The 25,896-nt window shown below is 47.4% G+C and overlaps 1 protein-coding gene across 1 annotated transcript in view; it reads left to right on the top strand.

The window, feature by feature from the left end:
* The first annotated feature begins 599 nt into the window (after positions 1-599).
* Positions 600-25,896, top strand: part of LOC132578359 (Golgi-associated plant pathogenesis-related protein 1) — a 34,299-nt gene continuing 9,002 nt past the window's right edge. Inside the window, exons 1-2 of the mRNA XM_060248303.1 lie at positions 600-781; positions 24,302-24,410. Coding sequence (XP_060104286.1) covers positions 769-781; positions 24,302-24,410 — 122 coding nt within the window. The 5' untranslated portion in view covers positions 600-768. The remainder of the gene's footprint in view (positions 782-24,301; positions 24,411-25,896) is intronic.

The following is a 25,896-nucleotide window of genomic DNA, read 5'->3' as shown; positions in this document are numbered from 1 at the left end:
GCCTTGCAAAGCAAGCTGTTACAAAGAAGGAAGTAAGAGAGAGAGAGAGAGAGAGAGAGAGAAGGAAGCAGATGCTAGGGGTCCTGATAGAAGCCCTCTGGGGGCCTGATTCGGCCCCTGGGCCAGACGTTTGACATCCCTGATCTAGAGTACTTTCCATATCTCCACGGACAAAAATGTGACTCCACGGTCTCCGTTCATACATCCAGCTGCAAATAATCAGATGTTGAGAAAGCAAGTGCTGGACACATTCCTGTGTGTACTTTGAATTGCCCATTGAGGCCACAGTGGTTTTCACAGAACACAGTTCGAGATTGCTGCACAGAAGAAACTGCACAGTTCCTGAGAATCCTTTGCATCATGCAAAACATCGTGGCAGCTGTTCTTCTTCAAGTTTCCCTGACATTTTCAAGCACTGTCACTTTTACCAGCTTTGCTCGATCCAGCGCGTAGAAATTTTCTATTGCTTAACTAAGCTGGTATGTGGAATCCGCACAGTGTTTTTCTTGGGTTGCTGCGTTATACCGGCAGATAAATATCCCCTGACCACAAAGAGGGAGCTCGTTAAGAGCAACGGGGGGAAAAAAAAGTTCCTTATTCCTTATAAGGCATCGGCGGGCTAGTTGGGTGGCTGCGTTCTTATTGTTCAGTCTATTTCATGCAGGCAACGGACTCCTTGCACTACCAGGAAATTACAGGCAGTTCACAGCAGAACAAGAACGGCGGTTCGAAAAGCAGATTCTCCGGCTAGCCATCAAGGACGTGGCCATGGGAAAGTCAGGTTCGTAAATACTTACATGGAGCTTCTTTGCAATCTCTATAAGCAGATCTCTGCTAAGACCATTTCCCTGTGCTTTTGTGCTTGCTAGAAATCTTAACGGTTATCAGCATGGAAGGAGTTTCACAGAAGCGGCGAAACCCACATAGAGTGTAATTTGTAGCTGTGTTTTATACGCCGTTATTATTTGAACTTAAAAGGCAGAACGTTGTGCAAAAAACTTGACTGGCAGGATGCTTGCAAAATAATTGACTCGAGAATCATGGCGCTTTAAAACCATCCTTTGTGGGTGGATGTTTTACTCTAGCGCATGTATTACCAAGAGCTAAACATTCATTTTGGAGGAGTATGTGATTAATGGAATGCGGGAAGCGAGCAGCTATTAGTGCCAGACTATTTGGCGAGAATGCAAATAGCTTCTTTGAAATGAGTTATTGGGGGGGGGGGGGTCGTGTGATTTTTCCTTTGATTATATTGGCTGCGTTGCTGGACTAGGTGTTCAACAACTGACTCCCTCTCGCATGACATAGTTCCCATGTGGGATGGCCAGACAATAGGACGTGGGGAGAGTGTCAGCGTTCCAGGAGCCATTTGGAAAGAAGGGGTATAATCCTTCGTTTTCTGTAGTAGTTCTACATCTGGTTACCGTACTCCGCAAGGCAAAAGGAAAAGCTTCTGACTCCAGCTCCTGGTCCCAAGTTCAAACCCCGTGTAGTTGCCACCTGTAATTTTTGACAGGTCTTCTGCAGTGTTTAAAAGTGGACATCAGGCAGGAAAATGACAGTTGCAGCTTTTCCAAACATAAGGGGTACAGTGATGGAGGAAACCGTATCTATTATAGTGGGCTGGTTTATGAAGAAGATATTGGATTTATATCCTGCCCTTCACTCCGAATTTCAGCGTCTCAGAGTGGCTCACAATCTCCTTTACCTTCCTCCCCAACAACAGACACCCTGTGAGGTAGGTGGGGCTGAGAGGGCTCTCACAGAGGCTGCCCTTTCAAGGACAACTCTGCGAGAGCTATGGCTGACCCAAGGCTATTCCAGCAGCTGCAGGTGGAGGAGTGGGGAATCAAACCCGGTTCTCCCAGATAAGAGTCTGCACGCTTAACCACTACACCAAACTGGCTCTGTTTTTTGACCATATTACCATATTAATAAGAACTTTGTCACCTATGATGGACCCCATCCACTTCCCTCCCTCAGAGGCGATATCTTCCCTCTGTTTTTTTTCCCTTCACTGAATAGCCCTCGTAATATGTTTTGCTGTCCCACCCTGACAGCAATATATATTTGTTCAGCCCAGGATCCTGAGGGAAGGGATGGCCATCTGACAGCAATAAGGATCCTGTGAATTTAGAGGGAGGTTATTTCTGAGTTTCCTGAACTGTGCAGAAGGCTGGACTAGATGACCCTGGCGGTCCCTTCCAACTCTATGATAGGATCACCCTTTAACTAAAATCCTATTCAAAAATAACAAAAGGTTTAATAACAAAAATTCAAAAATAACAAAAGTTTCCATTTAACTTCAAAAGGAAGGGTCAGGTGAAATCACAAGCACAGCCTTTTGATCTTATATATCAGGCCAGGGAGAGGTTTTTAATTTATTCACAGTTACTTAGATCTTTCTAGGAGCCCCACGGCACAGAGTGGTAAAGCTGCAGTACTGCAGTCGGAGCCCTCTGCTCACGACCCGAGTTCAATCCCAGCAGAAGCTGATTCAGGTAGCCGGCTTGAGGTCGACTCAGCCTTCCATCCTTCCGAGGTCGGTAAAATGAGTTCCCAGCTTGCTGGGGAGAAAGTGTAGATGGCTGGGGAAGGCAATGGCAAACCACCCCGTAAAAAGTCTGCTGTGAAAACGTTGTGAAAGCAACGTCATCCCAGAGTCGAAAATGACTGGTGCTTGCACAGTGGACTGTCTTGACCTTTTTACTTAGATCTTTATAATGAGAGATTTTTGTTCCATTGTTTTCCCAAACACTCTTGTACACTTTGAGTAAGCACTGACTGTTTTAGTGCCCAGAAGGCTGGTACCCTCTTCCCTGTACCCAGCCCCCCTTCTCTTGGAAAACCAATACTTTCCATGAGTTCTTCACTGACTTTTAAGGTCTCTGCAGGTAGTTTCTAATCACACCAAACCAGGGAATTTTGTACTCCTCAGAGAGAACTCTCCCTGTTTGACTGGGTAGGGCATCTTCTTCTTTGGAAGATCTATTCAAGGGATGGCCAAACTTGCTTAACGTAAGAGCCACATAGAATAAACATCAGATGTTGAGCACGCAAGTCATGAACAAATATTGCACACATGTTTTTATTAAAATACTTTGCACAGAAAGATAAAATACATATGTATGCACTTTACAACATGACTGTGCTAGATACTTTTTAAAAAACAAAAGCGAAGAATAACACTCCCCATAAAATCAGCATAGAGAAAGGCTAGGGAATTATTTTTTGGCACCAATGGGAGAAGGAAACAAAACATGTACTGTATAAATCACTGACCACCATTTGCATCTCTCCTTGCCTTGACACCAAAGTTAGTAAATACAGCTCATGCAAGAGCTATGAAACTAAAGGGGAATCCTGGGCTGCCTTCTTTAATTCTGTGACGGAACTGGCCCGATTCTGCCTTCAGACCCGGTCCCGTCAACTCCCTTTTGAGTTGCCATCTCCTGGAGGGAGCTTATCCTCTTCCCACCACTAGGGCACGCTGCCACCACCTGTTCAATTTAGGGGTTCCTGACCGAGAGGAACAGGACTCCCAATCCCCCTTGCCAGTTCTGTGGCCTCAAGGTCACACCAACCCAGCGCTTGATTAACAGAGACCACAGTCCTTCTTTGGGAGACCCCTGGAGGATTGGCACCCTTGCCAACTGCGTGCCTTCCCTGGACTCCCCTCTAACAGTAGTGTGGTCTAAGGCGGTTGGGGAACTTTGGTGGTACAGAGGGACTACCTTTTAAACAAATAAAACATTTATTTAAAACATGCAACTATTTACAGGCATTTCTAAATACAGGGTGAACAGAAGTAATAAATGAAATAAACGCTCCTTCTTTCCCTAATATATAACTGGCCCTGACCATTCCTTCCAGAACCGATTCACCAGTCACCAAGACTCAAATCAAAAACCAACTGACTGTCAGCTTCCCCTGACAACTTTTAACGTTTCCCTCCAAAAACCTCCAATATAAAACCCAGTTCCCACCCATGAACTGGTTTTCCCTCCTGCAGCCTTCTGGGAGAAAGCCTGAAAGACTTCCTGAAAGACTTCCTGTCTCTCTAGGAGGCCTCCTCAGAAGTGCTGCTTCCAGACAGGAGGGGAGGGGGAAGGAGGCATAGACTAGGTTAAAGCCTTGCCTAGAGTTTTATAGACTCCTCTAGCCAACTCCCATACAAGCACAGGCCTAAAATGGTGTTTCTCCACAAATTCCACCACTCTTTCCAATGGGACAGCCTAATGGGAGGAGATAGCTGAGAAAAGGTGCAAAATGTTATCATCACAGAAAAACCAAGGGACACCACAACTTCATTGCCATTTCCGCAGCTGCCCAGAACATGGCAGGAGACTGGTTAATCCACTTACTTCTAAAGCCCAGCTCAGGAGGGGGATGTAGCAGTTCCCCTCTGCTCAGCAAGCCCGCAGACTGGCAACAAGCCAATTTAGTGTAGTGGTTAGGAGGAGCACTAATCTAGAAGGACTGGGTTTGATTCCCCACTCTTCCACATGCAGCTGCTGGTATGACCTTGGGTCAGTCAGAAGTTCTCTCAGCTGTTCTCTCAAGAGACGCTCTCGAAAGAGCACTCTCAGCCCCACCTGCCTCATGGGGTGTCTGTTATGGGGAGGGGAAGGAGAAAGAGAAGGAGATTGTAAGCTGCTCTGAGTGAAAGGTGGGGTATATATGCAATCTCCTCCTCTTCTCCCTCTTCTGACAATGGCTCTCGGCTAGCCACAGCCCCTGGCTCCCAGGTCTCCACCGGCGGAGTGGGCAAGGGAGGGAGGAAGCCTGCTCTGTCAGTTCCACAGCTTGCTTGGCTAGTCCACAGGGTCTGCCATTGGCCATCCCAGTGCACACTGCAGAGGGGTGAGAGCAGTTGTCACCCTCCCCCCCAGTCTCGCCAATGTTGTTGCTCACCAAGCCAAGGGCTGCCACTGGTGCCGGTCCTCTCAGACTCCTTCCCTCACTCACCACTCTGGATCTTATTGCCCTTCTTGGCTGTAGCTGCGTTCAGGTCACTCCATCCATTCATCAGGGAAGGGTGGGTCCCGAGTGCATGTCCAGCTGGACTCGGTGGCGCTGCCGGTGGCTTCCCTCCCCTGTGCACTCACTTTTGTCCCTTGGCTCTTGTGCTCTCTTTCCTAGCTCTAGGCCTTTGGGTGACCTCTGTGGTGGAGAAGAGCTGCCTGTTTCCCCTTCCTTCCCCGTTTCCTGCATGATGGAAATAGTTGCTGAGGGTCAGCACTCAGAGGCTGACTGAGGTCTTGATGCTGCACATGGCCACGAGAATAAGCCTGCATTAAGTTCCTCCTTGACCTCTGCGGGCTGCACAGTGTGGGTGAAAGAGCCTCATGTGGGTCTTGAGCTGCTGTTTGGCCACCCTTGATCTACCCCCTTTCCATTGGCCTCAATGGGAGTCTTTTCTATTACCCAAACTTCTTTGCTGAGCTCTCCCCCAGGTCTCCCTCTGTCTGTGTTCAAACTTCTCTAAGCTAATGCTGAATCCGGACTGTGTTCCGTCGAAGCTGAAATCTGACTCTGTCGTCTTTTTCTGCCAGGGCTGTTCTCTGATGGTCTCAGTACACAACTCTTCTCAGTTAAGACAGGAATCTGACCAAATCCCCTCGGCATCCAGCTCTTTCAAGACTCTTTGTTTGCTCAGCTGATACTGACCAATCAGGTTGCCTGGAGCAGCCTGTCACTCAAAGCTCTCTGGCTCTGTGAAGCATTAACCCTTCACAGTCCTGTACTTGCATGTACAGCACTTCTAAGCCTCTTAAAAATGGAGTCCATCACAACACCTGTATAACATAGTGGATTCAAAGCACAGAAGAGACGAGGTAGCTGTGATCGTAGCTCTTTTATAAAGTACAGCATGGCAATGGCTGAACTCTTAAGACTGGAGAACTGGGCCAGCTACATACACATCAAGGTTCCCGTGCGAGGATTGTTCATTGGATTGTTCAAACCAGCCCATGATTGGACCAGGGCAGCAGGGATTTCGATCCTACTGCCCATTGTTCCTGAGTCCCCAAGCTAGGGTTGCCAAGTCCAATTCAAGAAATATCTGGGGACTTCGGGGGTGGGGCCGGGAGACTTTGGGGGTGGAGCCAGGAGACATTTGGGGCGGAGCCAGGAGCTCGGGTGTGACAAGCAGAATTGAACTCCAAGGGAGTTCTGGCCATCACATTTAAAGGGACAGCACACCATTTAAAATGCCTTCCTTCCATAGAAAATAATGAAGGATAGGGGCACCTTCTTTTGGGGCTCGTAGAACTGGACCCCCTGGTCCAATACTTTTGAAACTTGGGGGGCATTTTGGGAAGAGGCACTAGATGCTATACTGAAAATTTGGCACCTCTACCTCAAAAAACAGCCCCCCCCAGAGCCCCCGATACCCGTGGATCAATTCCCCATCGTTCCTTATGAGAATTGTTCATGGAGGTGCATAATGGCTGTGGGGGTGGGGCTTCCCCCGCCGGCCAGCTGGCTGGGGGAGGGGGGAAGCCTGTAAAACCGGGGGATCCCCCGCTGAGACCTGGGGATTGGGAAGCCTACCCCAAGCTCAGTCCTTAAGGGTCCAATGAGCCAGGCAGAAACACCTTTCATTCTACACAATATTGGTCCACATACACAACCACCTGTTATAGATTCAGGTGGGTAGCTGTGTTGGTCTGAAGCAACAGAACAAAGTGCAGGTCCAGTGGCACCTCTAAGACAAAAGCTTCTACCCTGAATTAAACTTTGTTGGTCTTAAACTTTTTCTGCCAGGGCTGTTCTCTGATGGTCTCAGTACACAACTCTTCTCAGTTAAGGCAGGGATCTGACTGAATCCCCTCGGCATCCAGGAAAATCTGAACTGGAAAAGGGTCTGATTCAAATTTAAATAGATAACATATTTAAATAACGTTCGCAAAACTTAAGGAATGGGAAGACATCCACTAAATGGTCATTTGCAAATGTTCTTGTTACAAGTTCAAAATCCAGTGTGGGCTCGAGGCCTGGCAATTCCCCCACCCTCTGCCCTGCCCCATAGTTCTCCCTTTCGCATGAGAAACAAGAGGAAGAGATTTGCATATCTGCATTCCACATAAATAGTATCCACCATCAATCTCCATGATCTCCGGGGACAGAGATGGTAAGTACAGGTTGTACTCCACCATGTTACCTCCTCTGTTTATTCATATGGAAGGCCTGAGCCTGTGTTTCTGTATACAAACTGGATAGGCAAATAACCTACTGTAATTGCCCATGTTTTAGTCCGGTGGTACCTTTAAGGTCAACAAAGTGCATGCACATAAAAGCTTATATCAGAAATAAAACTTTGTGGGTCTTAAAGGTACCACTGGACTCAAACTTTGTTCTGCAGAACAAAGTAGGAGTCAAGTTTAGGGTTGCCAAGTCCAATTCAATAAATATCTGGGGACTTTAGGGGTGGAGCCAGGAGACTTTGGGGGTGGAGCCAGGATACATTAGGGGTGGTGCCGAGATCAAGGCTGTGACAAGCATCATTGAACTCCAAAGAGAGTTCTGGCTATCACATTTAAAGGGACGGCACACCTTTTCAATTCCTTCCTTCCATAGGAAATAATGAAGGATAGGGGCAGCTTCTTTTGGGGCTCATAGAATTGGACTCCCTGGTCCAATCTTTTTGAAACTTGGGGGGTATTTTGGGGAGAGGCACTAAATGCTATACAGAAAATTTGGTGCCTCTACCCCAAAAAACAGCCTCCCCAGAGCCCCAGATACCCGCAGATCAATTCTCCATGATTTTCTATGGGAATAAATCTCCATAGGGAATAACAGAGTTCCCAGCAGACATTTCCCTCCCCTCCCCCCGCTTTCTGACAACCCTGAAGCGAGGGGAGGGTCTCCAAACCGGGGGATCCCCTGCCCCCACCTGGGGATTGGCAACCCTAGCCAAGTTGCACCTTTAAGATCAACAAGGTTTTATTCAGAATATAAGCTTTCGTATGCATGCATACTTCTTCAGACAAGGGGACAGAGTACAGGGCTGAAATACATGTAGTTCGTGATTCTTAACACACCAACTACATGTATTTCAGCTCTGTACCCCATCCCCTCGGCTGAAGAAGAACGCATGCATACAAAAGCTTACTTTCTGAATAAAACTTTGTTGGTCTTAAAGGTGAGACTTGACTCCTGCTTTGTTCTACTGCTTCAGACCAACATGGCTGCCCACTTGGATCTTTGTTCTGCTGTTTCAAACCAACACAGCTACCTACCTGAATTCAACTGCCCACATGTAAGTGGGGCCAGATGAATTTCTTCATGCAGTACACGACTGTTCCACCAGGCAGGTTTCAGGGTTACTGATGGTCTAAATTCTGCCAAACTTGATCATATCAAGGGAGTGTGCAGATGTACCCAAAACCAAAGTGTGTGGTGCTCAGAAGGTGGACAGACCACGTTGTTTTTAGTCATCGTACCTATTCTTTTCCAGAACTTTGCTCAGAGGAAACTGGTTCTACAGGTTGGAACCAGAATCTCACCTCATTTTCCCCTTGAGTAGTTTGGTAGTTTTAAACAAACAAACCTGTAAGCGTACAAGAGGCACAAAAACTGGAGAGCCCATCTGGGGAATGGTGGGGAAGCCCAAAATGAATAATAAACTCGGCATTTGGCACAAAGTCTGTACCTTACAGAAAAAGGTGGGAGAAGCTGGTTGTCCCCTAGCGGCGGTGGGGGTGCGGGGGGGGGGGGGGGTCCGGAGGGAACCATGTATGATACCAACTCCTGTTTCTGGAGTTGCTTGTTTTCAGCAGCTGTTTTCTGTTACATGACAGGGAATGAGCTCGTTCAGCAGGCAAAGAACAGGATATGAAGGCAGAAGCAAAGAGGGGAAAATGTCTTGCTGGTGATTTCATTTCAGATAATTGCATTTCTGAGAGGGAGAAGGAAGAAGGGATTATTCAATTGAAACACAGCGGTCAGTAATCATTACCCAGAATGAGTAGCAGGGTTAGAAAATCTTCTAAGCAATGCGTAGGAGGATAATGTGGTTCGAACACAAAGGTGAATGTTCAGATAGTCACAAGGACTGGATCGCGCCATGGACCCTCCATCTCACCCAATTCCCCTCCATGCCCCACCCCCCATCCCAGATGGGTTTGGTACACAGACCCCATGGCTCTTAGCAAAGTCTTTCTGGGTGGCCAAATATGATGTCTCCTCCTTTTCTTTTCAGCAAAAAACCTAGTTGGGTCCAGCCCCATACTTCTAACAGCTGCTGCCTCTAGTCCAGGGGTGTCGAACTCATTTTTTGTGAGGGCCGGATCTGACATAAATGAGACCTTGTTGGGCTGGGCCAGGTTGGGTTGGGCCGGGCCATGTGTGTACCTATTTAAGATTAGGTAGCAGAGATATAAATTTTATAAAGAACAGAGTCAAACACAAATATATATATATTTGAAAACTTAAAATATGCTTAAAATGTTAACACTTATTAGTCTTAAAGATACTTTGTATTTCTCCCATGGGATCCAGGGAACTGGGCAAAGGAAGCTCTGGCTCTTTCCTCAGCCAATAGAAGAAAGAGAGGCCTGGCTCAGTAGCTCTGCTGTGCAATTGAGAGAGCCTGGCAAAGCAAACTATTCTTCCCCCCCCCTTCCTCCCAAAGGGAAGAGCCTCAGCCAATGGAGAAAATAGAGGTTTTGCTCTGCAGCTCCTGTGCAATTGAGCAAGCCTTGCAAAGCAAGCTGTGATGCAGAAGGAAGCAAGATATAGGGAGAAGGAAGCAAATGACAGCCAGTTGCTTGGGGGCCTGATAGGAGCCCTCCGGGGGCCTGATTCGACCCCCGAACTGCATGTTTGACACCCCTGCGTGTAGACACTTGTACAGATGATGGCCGTGTTGTTCATTCCATACAGCTGGAAAGGGTATATTGCATGTAAACACTGAGATTATTGTCATTTAGATATTGTGACATAGATACGGACTGGATATAATGGGATGTCCTTACAAGAGAAAGGTATATTTGCAATTCTACAGTTCCACTTTTGAGGCTTCCGCGAGTTCTTAAATTGGTCCGAAAGACATATATAAAGCCTAGACAGGCAACTTCCTTTCTGCATTTGATCCCATATTAACGACATTCACAAGTGACACAAATAGCAAGAGAGAGCTCAGATGCGCTAGTCCCTTGGTAAAGCAGTTTGACTGCAGAAGTTCTTAGTTTGCACTCTTCCTGTTATGTCTGTGAACTAATATGGTAATCAATGGTATTCCTGCCTGGCTCATTGGAGGACAGAGCTTGAGGACTCGGGAACAATGGGCAGGAGGATACAAATCCCTGCTGCCCTGCTCCAATCACAGGCCCCCTGTTAGTTTGAATGATCCAGTAACGTGCCTGAACGGGAACCCTGAGTTGTATATAGCTGGCCCCGTGGGGCCCGTTCTCCATTCTTTGTAGAGCAGCCACCTGCCACGCTGTATCTAATAAAGAGCTGATTATCACTACCACCTCGCCTCTGCAGTGTATCGAACCCACGCTATTCTACTTCCTCTACGCAGAACATGCCTGTTAGAAGTATTTGTGTTTCATCCCACCCCTTTTCTTTACTAGTTTTCCTTTGTTTTTTTTTTACAGCACTCCCACACCATACTTGTGGCACTTGTGCACCTATAGTTTATGTCATTAATATGCAAATATTTATAATATTCAAAATCAAGTATCCTATTTAATGATTATATTTTAAGTGAAATCATTAGTACGACCGAGAAGAGGCACAACTATAGTTTCTTCCCAAGTGAGGAAATCCCAAGCCTTAAGCTGGAAATTTTGGATTGAATCTGTGTGTTTATAAATTCCAGTAACATCGCTTAGGTGGAAGATGGAAGCATCTTCACACATAGCGCCCAAAGTGGATTTTGCTTTGACTGCTTTGTGATGTGAATGCATCATATACATTGGCCAGAATGCTCATATACATTATAAGTGCTCCCCTTATACCTTCTCTTCTTTAATAACACAGTCAGATATTCAGAGATATGCTCAGTGTGAGAGACTCAAAGATGGCTTGAACTCATGAAGCCGCCTTTTACCGAATTAGATCTTCTGGTCCATCAAGATCAGTGTTTTCTATTCCGACTGGTAGGAGTTCTTCAGCAAAGGTCTTTCATGTTACCCTAGTACAGGGATGGGGAAGAGTGGCTCTCCAGATGTTTTTTTGCCTACAACTCCCATCAGCCCCAGCCAGCATGGCCAATGGCTGGGGCTGATGGGAGTTGTAGGCAAAAAAACCATCTGGAGAGCCACTGTTCCCCACCCCTGCCCTAGTACCTGATCCCTTTAACAGGAGACACCAGGGAGCCTGTTTGGTGTAGTGGTTAAGTGTGTGGACTCTTATCTGGGAGAACCGGGCTTGATTCCCCACTCCTCCACTTGCAGCTGCTGGAATGGCCTTGGGTCAGCCATAGCTTTTGCACAGGTTGTCCTTGAAAGGGCAGCTTCTGGGAGGGCTCTCTCAACCCCACCCACTTCACAGGGTGTCTGTTGTGGGGGAAGAAGATAAAGGAGATTGTGAGCTGCTCTGACCCTGACTCTGATTCAGAGTAAAGGGCCAGGTATAAATCTACAGTCTTCTTCTTCTCCTCCTCCCCCTCCTTCTGTGTAGGGGGTTGGACTAGATGAGGTCCCTTCCAACTCTATGATTCTTCTTCTTCTTCTGCATACCAAGCAGATTTTCCACAACTGAGCCGCAGCCCTCATGCCTCATGTATGAACATGCTCCCTATATTCTAAAAATTAACCATAATGCATAAGTAATAGACATTAATATTGATCAGAAACAATGGCTCATCAGCTTACAAACGTCTTAATATCAAGGACACATCGATCCATGACATAAATACTATAAGAAAATCAATTGCATACATATGAAATAGCCACATGGAAGACTGGCCACTTTGAAGTCTGCCAAGCTTTTCCCAGAGCATCTGTAACGTTGCTAATCCTCTTGCTGTTTCCCAACAGCACCTCTAAAGGAGTTATGAAAAGCTCTCTTTAACATTTTTAAAAATATATGTTTTGAGGCAACAAAAATTTCCAGAAATCAAGGGTTTGTGATCTAAAACAGGAAGCTTGCTGGACGAGAAATTAGATCGACCTTTCTCCATGACAGCCCTGACTTGTATTAGCCCAGGTCAGCCTGATCTCATCAGTTATCAGAAGCTAAGTCAAGGCTCCAAGGAGTGCCAGGGGTGTGATGTGGAGGCAGGCCATGGCAAACCACATCTGACGTTCTCTTGTCTTGAAAACCCTACGGCAGGGGTGGCCAGCGGTAGCTCTCCAGATGTTTTTTGCCTACAACTCCCATCAGCCCCAGCCATTGGCCATGCTGGCTGGGGCTGATGGGAGTTGTAGGCAAAAAACATCTGGAGAGCTACCGTTGGCCACCTGTGCCCTATGGGGTGGTCATAAGTGAGCTGTGACTTGATAGCATCTCCCCCCCCCCAAAAAAAAACCCCTCCATGACACAAAACAGCAATTTGGTTAACAACCATTTTTGCTTCTCTTAGTGATTATATACATAAAGGTCAAGCAGCAGACGTTTCTGACTCTGGGGTGACGTCGCATCATAACATTTTCACGGCAGACTTTTTACGGAGTGGTTTGCCATTGCCTTCCCCAACCATCTATACTTTCCCTCAGCAAGCTGGGTCCTCATTTTACCGACCTTGGAAGGCTGAGTCAACCTTAAGCCGGCTACCTGAACCCAGCTTCCGCCGGGATCGAACTCAGGTCGTGAGCAGAGAGCTTGAACTGCAGTACTGCAGCTTTACCACTCTGCGCCACGGGGCTCCTTGATTATACACATACCCTGGTGTTTTGTAGTTAGCAAATTCATTTAAGTCAGATAGCAAAAACTGATTTTTGAACATTTAGGAGCCGTGTCAGACCAGTAAAAAGGTCCCAGATAAAAATAAGTCTTTCTCATGTAATAAGCATTAAAAGGACAGTGGGCAATATCCCCCAACTGTATTCATGCTGTTCATAGGATTGCCGACTTCCATGTGGGGCCTGGAGATCTCCTGGAATTATAATGGATCTCCAGACTACAGAAATCAGTTCCCCTGGAGAAAATGGCTGCTTTGAAGGGTGGCATCTATGGCATTATACCCTGCTGAGGTCCCTTCCCTCCCCCAAATGCCACTCTCCACAGACTCCACCCCCAAATCTCATATGAAGCTGCCTTCTACTGAATCAGACCCTCGGTCCATCAAAGTCAGTCTTGTCTTCTCAGGCTGGCAGTGGCTCTCCAGGGTCTCAAGCTGAGGTTTTTCACACCTATTTGACTGGACCTAGGCTTCCCAACCCCCCCCCCCCCGCCCTGGCGGGGGACCCCCGAAATTGCGTCCTCCTCCCCCGCTCTCAAAGAATCTGGGGGGGGGGGGAGAGAACATACCTTTAGGCACCATGTTGTAAAGCTTCTGATCCGTTTTAAAATGTGTCCCTTTAAGGCTGCACAGGAAACAGGAAGGGCTTCATGGGAAAGTAACAGTTTCCATGGAGAACGGCCCCTCCCTTTCTTTTCCTGTGCTGCCTTGCTTTCGTTTTCAGATCAAGTAAAGTTCTGCAGGAACAAGACCCAGTCAGTATTTGTGTGTGTGTGTGAGAGAGAGGGAGGGGGCAGGGGATTCCCTGGTTTGGAGGCCCTCCCCCCCTTTTAGAAAGCGTGTGGGGGGGGAAATGTCTACTGGGCACTCTATTATTCCCTATGGAGAACAATTCCCTTAGGGAATAATAGGGAATTGATCCGTGGGTATTGGGGGCTCTGGGGGGCTATTTTTTGAGGTAGAGGCACCAGATTTTCAGTATAGCATCTAGTGCCTCTCCCCAAAATACCCCCAAGTTTCAAAATGATTGGACCAGAGGACGATTTCAAAACGATTGGACCAATTCTATGAGCCCCAAAAGATGGTGCCCCTATCCTTAATTATTTCCTATGGAAGAAAGGCATTTAAAAAGGCGTGCTGTCCCTTTATATGAGATGGCCAGAACTCCCTTGGAGTTCAATTATGCTTGTCACATCCTTGTTCCTGGCTCCACCCCCAAAGTCTCCTGGCTCTGCCCCCAAAGTCCCCAGATTTTTCTTTAATTGGACTTGGCAACCCTAACTGGACCCTTTTTAGTTGGAGATGCCGGGGATTGAACCGGGGACCTTTTGCTTACCAAGCAGATGCTCTACCACTGAGCCACTGTCCCTCCCCTTCTCCAGGAATTTCCCAGCTCTGAGTTGGCAACCCTACAGTACAACTATAAATTCTGACTATACTAGCACTGTGAAATGCCAAAGGTGTTGTCTGAAAACATTGCCTAATAAAGAGTTTTCTTGGTCAAGGAAATACCAGTTAATGGAAATAGCTTTGCTAGGTGTGATCTGCTTTGAACTGGTAGTACTGTTTACAAAACCAAATAGACCAGATGATTCCTAGATCAAAAAGTCTGTATCCAAGACTATCTCAGAACAGTTTCCTTGCACTTTGGGGGGAAACCAGATGTGATGCTGGCAGTCATGTTTGGTTGTCCTTGTGTGTGCTTGGTGGATTGTGTGTCTAATCTTAGCATCAAAAGGGCATATTGCTGATTAGGAGAACTGAATTCTGCCCCACCCACACTACAGTCCTTTTACCCCGTGACTCTTGAGCTTACTTAGGAGCCTTTGATGAGGAACTTTCTGGAAGTCAAGGTAAACAACATCTAGGGGTGGAATTCTAGCAAGAGCTCTTTTGCATATTAGGCCACACACCCCTGATGTAGCCTAATATGCTTACAAGGCTCTTGGAGCATTGGCTACATCAGGGGTGTGTGGCCTAAAATGCAAAGGAGCTCTTGCTAGAATTTCACCCCTGACAACATCTGTTGGGTCCCCTTTGCCCACATGTTTGTTCACCCTCTCAAAGAACTCTTAACAGGTTAGTGAGACAAGATCTTCCCTTACAGAACCCATGTTGAGTCTTCCTCAATAACTTTTGTTCATCAATGTGACTCCTAATTCTCTCTTTGATAACGGTTTCCACCAACGTTCCCAGTATTGGAGTCAGACTGACTGACCTGTAATTTCCTGGATCTCTTCTGGAATCCTTTTGAAAGATGGGATCAATAAATGGAAACTTAGTTTTGAAACAAAGACAAGTCTGTTCCTTCTTGAAACTTCAATGCCCCTTCGCTGACAGTGACATTAGCTACCTCCCAGTCCTCAGGAATGGAGGCAGATTTTAATGAAAGATTACATGTTTTTGTCAGGAGATCCATATGTTCACCTTTGAGTTCTTATGTTCTTAATAGCTGTGAGAGAGTTATGATTGATGTAAAGAAGATATTGGATTTATATCCCACCCCGTACCCTGAAGCTCAGAGTCTCAGAGCGGTCACAATCTCCTTTACCTTCTCCTCCCCACAACAGACACCCATGAGGTGGGTGGGGCTGAGAGAGCCCTTACAGTAGCTGCCCTTTCAAGGACAACTGCTATGAGAACTATGGCTGACCCAAGGCCATTCCAGCAGCTGCCAGTGGAGGAGTGGAGAATCAAACCTGGTTTTCCAGATAAAAGTCCATGCATATAACCACTACACCAAACTGACTCTCCAGCAGCTGCATGTGAAGGAGTGGGGAATCAAACCCAGTTCTCCCACATAAGAGTCTGTGCTACCTCACTATACCAAACTGGTTCTCCATTGGCAGAATGGAGCTGTTCCTTGGTTCCTTTTCCAGGCTCTGAAAAGTCTTGTTTCTGTAGTAGGTCCATGGATGGGTTTGCAGAGGTGTTCTTTCTATGTCTGATTTCAAATCTCTTCCTCCATGCATGGATAAACAGCTGAGTCTTGTCTCTTGGCTCTGAAGGATGAGGGCAGAGAAGAAAATATGAGTGAGTCATTGGAGACTCTGCAGTAGATTTCTGAGTCAGAATTCAAAGAAAGGGAAATTGGACCGTTTACCAGAAACTAACTCCCTTGTGATCCTAACCCCAAACAATAGTCTACACAGAGGATTGTTTTAAGTAGTTCTAGATTTTAAAAGGAAAGCAGCAAATTTATTTCAGAAATAAGAGCTGCAGACACCAGAAGAAGCTGAAAGTTAGCTGGCGAAGATTTCCCCTCTACTTGAGTTTCGTGTCTCCAGCTGCTGTCTTAAATTACAGCAGCAGGGCTTGCCAATGTGGCCCTTGCAAACTTAGTAATACTTACAGAGCTTTTTTTTGTAGAAAAGGCCCAGCATTTCAGCATATCATTTGCATATCAGGCCACACCCCTGAGGTCACCATTGTTTCACAAAGGGCTTTTCTGTAGAAAAAGCCCAGCAGGGACTCATTTGCATGTCAGGCCACATCCCCTGACATCACCGTTGTTTCAGGTAGGGCTTTTCTGTAGAAAAAGCCCAGCAGGAACTCGTTTGCATATTAGGCCACACCCCCTGATGCCAAGCCAGCCAGAACTGTGTTCTGGTGCATTCCTGCTACCCCCGCCCCCCCCCCCCCCCCCGCTTATATAGCATTTTACGGGAACTCAGAGCTCTTTGCATACTCTGGGGCTGCAGTTTGTTGAAAGTTAAGTGGAAGGGACTTACTTCTGAATAAATAAGTTTTTCGGGTCACCTCTTTAAAACATATTTATTTATTATTTATTTATTTATTACTTCCCATTTATATCCCGCCCTCTCCGCAAGCGGACTCAGGGCGGCTTACAACATTATTATATAGTGAAATTATGCTTTAGGTTTGCCGGTGTAGTTCAGACTCTCATAACCTTTTCCCTGCAAAGCTTATATTATCAAGCAGCTCTTACTTCTGCTTCCAAGTACAGCTGTTCCCTTTTTTCCTCTCGAGCTTTGAGAAATCCGTCATGCTGACAGTACCAAACCCGACAAAGCGGCCTCTGTGTTTGGATGGCTTTCAGGCTCCAGAGGGGGGGCAGAGACAGGAAGTGAACTCGTCTTTTATTGTTAGCAACAGAGAGTTCGGGTTGCCTAGCGCTGTGACAGTTGCAGCTTTTGAGAGACGTTAGCATCACTTGACCGTTGACCTGGTGACGGAGCTCTGCTTTACGCAGCTGATGGTTTCCATATGTTAGGAGGAATTCCCCATATCTGGAATTGGGGGTGGGGGGAGTGACTGCTGGTTGCTCATGTATTTTTATAACAGCGGAAACAGATTTAGAATTGCACGTTCCTTTTCACATGGGCTGAGTTTTTTAAAAATCCAGTTTATTGGCAAATATGCATAGCAGCTCTCAAATGTCAAAGGTCTAGTATGAGATCATGTACATTCCGTATGGATGCAACAGAACGACATACCGCTAAGCAAAAAAGATGTGTTGCATTTATGATAGTGTCACGCTCTCCCTTGGCGAGTGAGTGCCTGGGCATCAGGAGAGCTGGTCTCCAGGTTGAGGGAATTGTAAGAAGGAGACTGCAGATTTATACCCCGCCCTTCTCTCTGAATCAGAGACTCAGAGCGGCTTACAATCTCCTATGTCTTCTTCCCCCACAACAGACACCCTGTGAGGTGGGTGGGGCTGAGAGGGCTCTCGCAGCAGCTGCTCTTTCAAGGACAACTCCTGCGATACCTATGGCTGACCCAAGGCCATTCCAGCAGCTGTAAGTGGAAGAGTGGAGAATCAAACCCAGTTCTCCCAGATAAGAGTTCATGCACTTAACCAGTACACCAAACTGGGGAAGAAGAAGATATTGGATTTATATCCCACTCTATACTCTGAATCTCAGAATCTCAGAGCGGCTTACAATCTCCTTTATCTCCTTCCCCCACAACAGACACCCTGTGAGGTAGGTGGGGCTGAGAGCTCTCCCAGAAGCTGCCTTTTCAAGGACAGCTCCTACAAGAGCTATGGCTGACCCAAGGCCATTCCAGAAGCTTCAAGTGGAAGAGTGGGGGATCAAACCCGGTTCTCCCAGATAAGAGTCTGCGCACTTAACCATTACGCCAAACTGGGGAAGAAGATATTTGATTTATATCCCACTCTATACTCTGAATTTCAGAGTCTCAGAACGGCTCACAATCTCCTTTACATTTCCCACACACACAATAGACACCTTGTGAGGTGGGTGGGGCTGAGAGGACTCTCACAGCTGCTGCCCTTTCAAGGACAACTCCTGCGAGAGCTCTGGCTGACCCAAGGTCATTCCAGCAGGTGCAAGTGAAGGAGTGGGGAATCAAACCCAGTTCTCCCAGATAAGAGTCTGCGCACTTCACCACGACACCAAACTGGCTCTCAGCTGATTCAGCGGAGTCTCAGACCATCCGAGAAAGGCAATTATCAGCACCAGCAACGCTCCTCTCATGCCTCGGGTATTATTTTCTGGGCAAGCCAGACCAGGATCTCTCTGTCTCTCTCTGCTTGTCTGCCTCCATTCTGCTAACCCAAGCGTCTCCTCCTCAACATCTTCCTTTTTACTCCCTTCTTTCCCTGGACCACTCTCCTGAACTAATCCCACCACCCCCTCCTTGACCTCAGCTGGTGCCTGGGAGCTACAACATGTGCACTTCCGTGGGGACAGAATGCGGCTGGTGTCGGTTGTCCTCCCGTGGGGTTCTGACATCCTGCTTCACTGAGAACCCTCCTCTGTGGATGGCTTGTGTGCCTGGGTCCAGGCAGGTTTTAGGGTTGCCAAGGCCAATTCAAGAAATAGCTGGGGATGTTGGGGGTGGAGCCAGGAGACTTTAGGGGTGGAGCCAGGAGACATCGGGGGTGGAGCCAGAAGTAAGGTTGTGACAAGCACAATTGAACTCCAAAGGGAGTTTTCTGGCCATCACTTTTCAAGGGACCGCACATCTTTTAAATGTCTTCCCTCCATTAGAAATAATGGATAGGGGCACCTTCTTTTGGTGCTCAAAGAATTGGACTCCCTGGTCCAATCCTTTTGAAACTTGGAGGGTGTTTTGAGGAGAGGCATTAGATGCGGTGCTGCAAATTTGGTGCCTCTAGCTCAAAAAACAGCCCCCCCCAGAGCACCAGATATCCATAGATCAATTTTCCATTATACCCTATGGGGATGCATCTCCATAGGGAATAATGGAGTGCCCCACAGACATTTCCCTTCCCCCCACCCTGCTTTCTGATGACCCTGAAGCGGGGGGGGGGGAGGGCCTCCAAACTGGGAGATCCCCTGCCCCCACCAGGGGACTAAAAATTAAAGGTACATAACCCACCGTGAAAACCAGCTTCTGTTATCAAATTATACAAGGTCAACAAAATTAAACACACTCATATACAAATTCCACCATCATAAATTACAAAACAACCATAACTTTTAGTCCTTAATAAAAAAGGAAGCAATAGCACCAAGAGTCCTTCTTTTCATCCTGTGGTAAAACTTCCCATCTCGTTCAATGAAATCCTAGAGTAGTACTCCAGATGTTTAATGTCTGTCCACAAATGCAGCCAAGAATCCAAATTTCCAAGGACAAGGTCGTACTGAACCCTTGTTTCGCGTGAGCTTCTTCAAGCTGCAGTGAGCCTCTTCGAGCTGCAATAATCCTCTTTGTCATGCCTGCCCCTGACTCAGCACCTTCTAGCTCAGAGCAGGCGCCTTTAACAACCCTGGACGTAAGTCCTGAGGAGGCAAGCTGGCAGCAGGAGCCACCTGGAACTGATCAGGCCACGCCGGGCCCCAGCTCATCCCCTCCTGAATCTCCACCACCTGTTAGCCGGCTCCGTGAAAGGAGACGGCAGGAGATTAGAAACAGAAGGAGTGAAGCACGCATGCGGGGGAGAAGAGATCTAAGCCCGGCATACTAATGGGTTAACAAGCCAGCACAGTATATCTGCAATCCTGGCCCTTTGGCAAACTGTGCTGGCAACGAACCATCCTCCTGGGACGTGACCACGCTCTGCACCCTCTTGACTCCTGTGAGAACCCGCATATTTCTGACCCGGCTTGGACCTTGGACCTCGGAACTCTGGACTGTGACTCTGATCTGTGGACTTGCTTTGGTAATTTGACTTCATTCGGCTTTGCTCCCTCTGGGTACCCGACCCTCGGCATTCCTGTGTTTACGCTCTCTGTCTCATCCCTTGGCTCGGACTGATTTATGGTTTTGACTAATTGGACTGTTTAAGATAACCTGTGCTGCTCCCTGAAAACCTCAGCCGGCTGCAAGAGTTCTGGCTGACTGCCGGGACGCCAGCAGCCGTTGCCTACCCGAGGCTCGAGTCGTGACACTCTTAGCAATTTCTAGGGTTGCCAAGTCCAATTCAAGAAATATCTGGGGACTTTGGGGGTGGAGCCAGGAGACATTAGGGGTGGAGCCAAGATCAAGGCTGTGACAAGCATAACTGAACTCCAAAGGGAGTTCTGGCCATCACATTTAAAGGGACGGCACACCTTTTCAATGCCTTCCTTCCATAAGAAGTAATGAAGGATAGGGGCACCTCCTTTTGGGGCTCATAGAATTGGACCCTCTGGTCCAATCTTTTTGAAACTTGGGGAGTATTTTGGGGAGAGGCCCTAGATGCTATACTGAAAATTTGGTGCCTCTACCCCAAAAAACAGCCCCCCAGAGCCCCAGATACCCGTGGATCAATTTGCCATGATTTCCTATGAGAATAAATCTCCATAGGGAATAACAGAGTTCCCAGCAGACATTTCCCTCCCCTCCCCCCGCTTTCTGACGACCCTGAAGCGGGGGAGGGCCTCCAAACCAGGGGATCCCCTGCCCCCACCTGGGGATTGGCAACCCTAGCAATTTCTCGTAAGTGTTAGGCCAAACAGCCAGCATGTTTGAAGGAACTGGCAGCCCGAGCCACCAGCTGTGCCCGTCAGGCCCTCAGGCTCCCACCAGTCGGGCTGGGGCTTGCCAGGTACCAACCCTGCTGAGATATGCCTGGCCTCTGGCATCATGGCTCTGGTAGGGGGTGGCACACCAGAGGTGGACCCTGGTAGGGAAGTGGGGCTTGGGGCCCTGGGGGAAACGCTCAAGTCTGATTCCAGCAAGCCGGGAGCCAGACAGATAGTTAAAATGTGCCTTCTGGAGCAGAAGTTAGTGCTCGAAGATAATAAGTAATGTTTGGCAAGCCATGCTGTAGTGAAGCTCCCATTAGGTGTATATGCTTTGCATGCTTTCAGGTAGGCAGCTGTGTCGGTCTGCAACAGAAAAGCAAGATTTGAGTTCAGTTGCATTTGAAAGATCAACAAGATTTCCAGGGCACAACCTTTTCAAAAACGTGTACCTTGTAAATCTTGTTAGCCTTCAAGGTGCTGCTGGACACAGCTCTTGCTGTTGTTTTGCATGCTCAAAGTCCTAAACCAATGGGAAAGCCACTGCCAGATGGATTAGAAACTAGAAGCCGGGGGAGCACACTTGGACCTCGGCCTTCAATTTGGAGATCCAAAGGCTGTTGGAAGATGGCACCCTGTCTTTCCTGGGATGAAAACTGGCAAGGCAAGATCAGCTTGCCTCCAACTGGAGAGGAATCTCTTATCTTTTCTTCCACACCCCTTCCCATGTGAGTCACTTCGGGAGAATTTCTCTCGAAAGTGTGACATAAATGAAGTCATCGATAGAAAGACCCTTGGTCTGCCTTCTTATGTTTGCATGCTATCAGACTTGCTCACTATTGCCTAATCAGCCTTCTAACACAGGGGTCCCCAGTACCGGTCCGTGAGTCGTATAATCATGTAGTGATAATAATAATATTAAGATGACATTGGATTTATATCCTGCCCTCCACTCCCACTCTCAGAGTGGCTCACAATCTTCTTTATCTTCCTCCCCCACAACAGACACCCTGTGAGGTGGGTGGGGCTAAGAGAGCTCTCCCAGAAGCTGCCCTTTCAAGGACAACTCTGCGAGAGTTAAGGCTGACCTAAAGCCATTCCAGCAGCAGCAAGTGGAAAAGTGGGAAATCAAACCTGTCTCCCCCCCCCCCCCGATAAGAGTCCACACATTTAACCACCACACTTGTCAAGTCGGCAGATTCAATAACGAGTCGTTGTTGATACAAAGAAACTACTTTATTGATACTGATACTTGAGGCTAGGCCAGCATTGAAAAGACTAAAGAATAACCTGTAGATACATTGCATATAAGGGACACTTCAAAGTGATTCCTACGGGGGAAGGATTATGCAGGGCACATTCACACATTGATGTTACCAATTCGTTCTCAGGCTTTCATGGCCTTGATCGTAGTGGGCTCCTGACTCCCTTCCGAGAGCCAGGCCTGAGAAGGCACAGATAAGACTTTCACATCTTTCCATTTCAAAGCAAGGACACTCACTACAGGAAGGGAGGGGTAGGAGAGACATGAGCTAGCAGCATTTGAATATACTTTGGTTCTACCCAGAATGCTCTTTGACTGAGCCAGAGCTACAGACAGAGTTGGCAATGCTAAAATAAAGTGCACAATTGTATCATTCTGAAACTATTCCCCTCATGCCACCACCCCCGGTCCATGGAAAAATTGTCTTCCACAAAGCTGGTCCCTGGTGCCAAAAGGGTTGGGGATCACTGTTCTAACAGACGTACAACAGGGATGGCTGTTTTAAATAGTGGAAGAGTCATTTCCTCGGGGGGGGGGGGGAGGGAAGCCTGCTACGAGGAAGCCCTCTTGCCCTCGGTGCTGTGAAGCAGCAGCAACGGGGAAACCACCCAGGCCGGTAGTGCTGTTGTGGAAACCACCCACCATGTATCAAACCAGTAAAAAGAAGCAAAACAATCATAAGCAGAGTATCCGTTTCCTGTTAAAAAATTGGCTCTGTGCTGTTAGAAATGCTGGCATTCATTTCTGGTCAGCATCCTTTTCAGAGATTGAAGGTGGTGCTGTATTTGCCCAAAGCAAACTAGCAGGGAAGATTAGTCCTGATGGCCAGAACTCCTTTTGGAGTCCAGTTATGCTTGTCATAACCTTTCTCCTGGCTCCACCCCCCAAAGTCCCCAGATATTTCTTGAATTGGACTTGGCAACCCTACCCTGTAAGGCTTTCAAGGCATGAGACTATCAGAGATGGTTAGACATTGCCTGCCTCTGTAATGCAACCCTTGACTTCCTTGGTGCTCTCCCATCCAAGCGCTAGCCGGGACCAACCCTGCTTAGCGTCCAAGATGAGGGGATACAGCAGAAGGCAGCAAGTCCACTCTTCATGAGGACCTGGGTTATAAACGAGGCTTGCCAATCTCCAGGCCCTTGGTGGTCCCCTTTTGTGTGACATGAACAGATGACCGTTTTGCTGTATTAATGTTGCTCTTCATATGGCCGAGGACCTGCCTTCCTCAGGGACCGCCTCTCTCCATATGTTCCCCAGAGAGCACTGCGTTCCAGTTCACAAAATCTCTTGGAAATCCGTGGGCCTAAGGAGGCCAAACTTAAAACAACCAGGGAGCTGGCCTTCTCTATAAAAGCTCCCCAATGGTGGAATCAGCTGCCAGAAGAGGTGCAGGCCCTGTGGGACCTCAATCAGTTCCGCAGGGCCTGCAAAACTGCCCATTCCAAGAAGCCTTTAAGATGTAACCAGAATAAATATTACGCTGCCGGATAAATAGAGACTGTAGCACCACTGTATTGTTTTAACTTTTTAAAATTAATTTATATTAGTATTTATATTGTTGATTGATTTTATCTATTATTGCGATATCATGATTTCGTATCATGTTGTGTAAGCCGCCCTGAGCCTGCCTTGGCGGGGAGGGCGGGGTATAGATAAAAATTTACTTACTTACTTACTGCAACTACCTCAAAGTATTACTACTGTCAAACTGGTTTCCATTGAAAGCCCTAGTTTATAAGTGAAGTGGCATGAGCATAACAGTATTCTCACATGAAAAACAGCAGATGCAAAGCAGAACATACAAATAAACTACCTTGTTTGGTAGTTAATTCAGATAAAAATGGGGGGAAATTCTTGAATTTTAGATATAAAACGAATGAATCAAAACAGCATATCAGATTAATTGTAAGGGCAGTAAGTGAAATCTGAGCATTTGTACTGATGATCACTGAGATTAATATATGTTAGGTAGTATAGAAGTGAAGAGATTTTCAAAATTCATCGTAATGGTTTGATGTTCATTACATTATTAATGCTATAAATATATTTTGGTGCCTTTTACTCTTTTCATTGTGGTGCTGAATGTTGAAATGCCTTCTCCTTTTCTGTTCGTACAACCAAGTAGAGTGTTCCAATAAGCCGGTAAAACTGTTTAAAAATCTTTTTTAGACAGTTAATAAAATAGAATATGGATTTATTTATTTTTTGCAATAGGCACTATTTGTGTGTGCAACAGAAACTGGCAACGTTTAACGCTATAATTGTTTTATACTGTTGTAGCTTCCAAACAGTTTGCAGAAGAGGTCTTAAAAGCTCACAATGACTACAGAAAGAAGCATGGCATTCCCCCTCTAAAACTCTGCAAAAAGTTAAACAGGGATGCGCAGCAGTGAGTACAACTTTTCCTTGTTTCTGTAGGAACATGCAAGTATTTCAGTATCTGGATTGGGTACTCTGATTTTTTAGTACTTATGGCCTTCATGACACATCTCTTAGGATGATACCTCTGAGGCAGGACCTCTCTGGTAAGGTAATAATGATGGCTTTCTAGTGCCATCTTCTGGAACACGGCTGGGAGCATCCCACAATTCCCCTCTTCATGGTAGTTTTTATAGTTCGTGGTAGTTTCCCTCTTCCCACAATTCCCCTCTTCATGGTAGTTTTTATAGTTCGTGGTAGTTTCCCTCTTCCCACAATTCCCCTCTTCATGGTAGTTTTTATAGTTCATGGTAGTTTCCCTCTTCCCACAATTCCCCTCTTCTTGGTAGTTTTTATAGTTCGTGGTAGTTTCCCTCTTCCCACAATTTCCCTCTTCATGGTAGTTTTTATAACATTGATATTGGGTAGGAAGAGAAAATGAAAGGTTTATGTGACTTGTTATAACTCCCTCAGAATTTTATAGCCATCTATATGAACAACAGCATTTCTTGGTGGGTCAGTTCACACTGGATGGAGAGTAGAAGATCCCTGTCAATCTCTCATTTTTTTTTATCCTACCTTTTCTTCAGGAAGCTCAGGTACGGGCTTCTTCCTTCCCTGTTTTATCCTCACAAAAACTCTCTGACTAGGCTTGCCAAGTCCCCCGTGGCCTCCAGCGGGGGACTTTTTTCACATGCGCTTTGAACGTGTGGTGTGATAACGTCACCCGCAAGTGACATCGCGCCAGCAACATTGCGCGCCAGCCACTCTAGGCATTTCCAGGAAAACGCTATAGCCGTTTTCCCACACAGCTTACTTCGGAGTGACGTCCCTCTTCACTGCGCAGTGTCTGCTTGGATTTCCCACCAACTGCTCCGCAGAAGCAGGAAGTGCCGCGGCTTTAACGTAAACTGGGTTTTAGCGATTTACATTTGCAACGCAAAAGCCCCGGCACTTCCTGCTTCTGCGGAGCAGTTGGTGGGAAATCCGAGCAGACGCTGCGTGGTGAAGAGAGACGTCACTCCGAAGTAAGCTGTGTGGGAAAACGGCTATAGTGTTTTTCTGGAAATGCCTGACGCGCAACGTTGCTGGTGCGATGTAGGGGTCCCAACCCTCCCGCCCTGGCGGGGGACCCCAGGATTTCCCCCCTCTTCCCCCGCTCCCCCCAAAAATGGAAGCGGGGGGAGAGGGGGGAAATGGCGAGCCGCCGCTGCTGCCCCCTCCCCGCCCAGTGAGGCCGTAGGCGGCGGGCCCGCCGGCGCCCAGCAGCAGGAGGAGGTGGCGGTGGAGGAGCTGTTGGCCGAGGGTCTGGCCGGCGGCGCTGGCGCAGCAGGAGCGCGGCGAGGAGGATGGGCGCGGCGGAGCCAGGCACGGCCCAGGGCGCTGAGGGAGCTCCACAGCACAGCCCCGCTCTCCATGCACAGAGGCGCAGCAGAGGGGCAGAAGGAGCGTGGTGA

Source organism: Heteronotia binoei, chromosome 10 (assembly GCF_032191835.1).
Source record: "Heteronotia binoei isolate CCM8104 ecotype False Entrance Well chromosome 10, APGP_CSIRO_Hbin_v1, whole genome shotgun sequence".
NCBI lineage: Eukaryota > Metazoa > Chordata > Lepidosauria > Squamata > Gekkonidae > Heteronotia > Heteronotia binoei.
The sequence above is the reverse complement of the archived record's forward strand: the minus strand, read 5'-3'. Positions and strand labels throughout refer to the sequence as shown.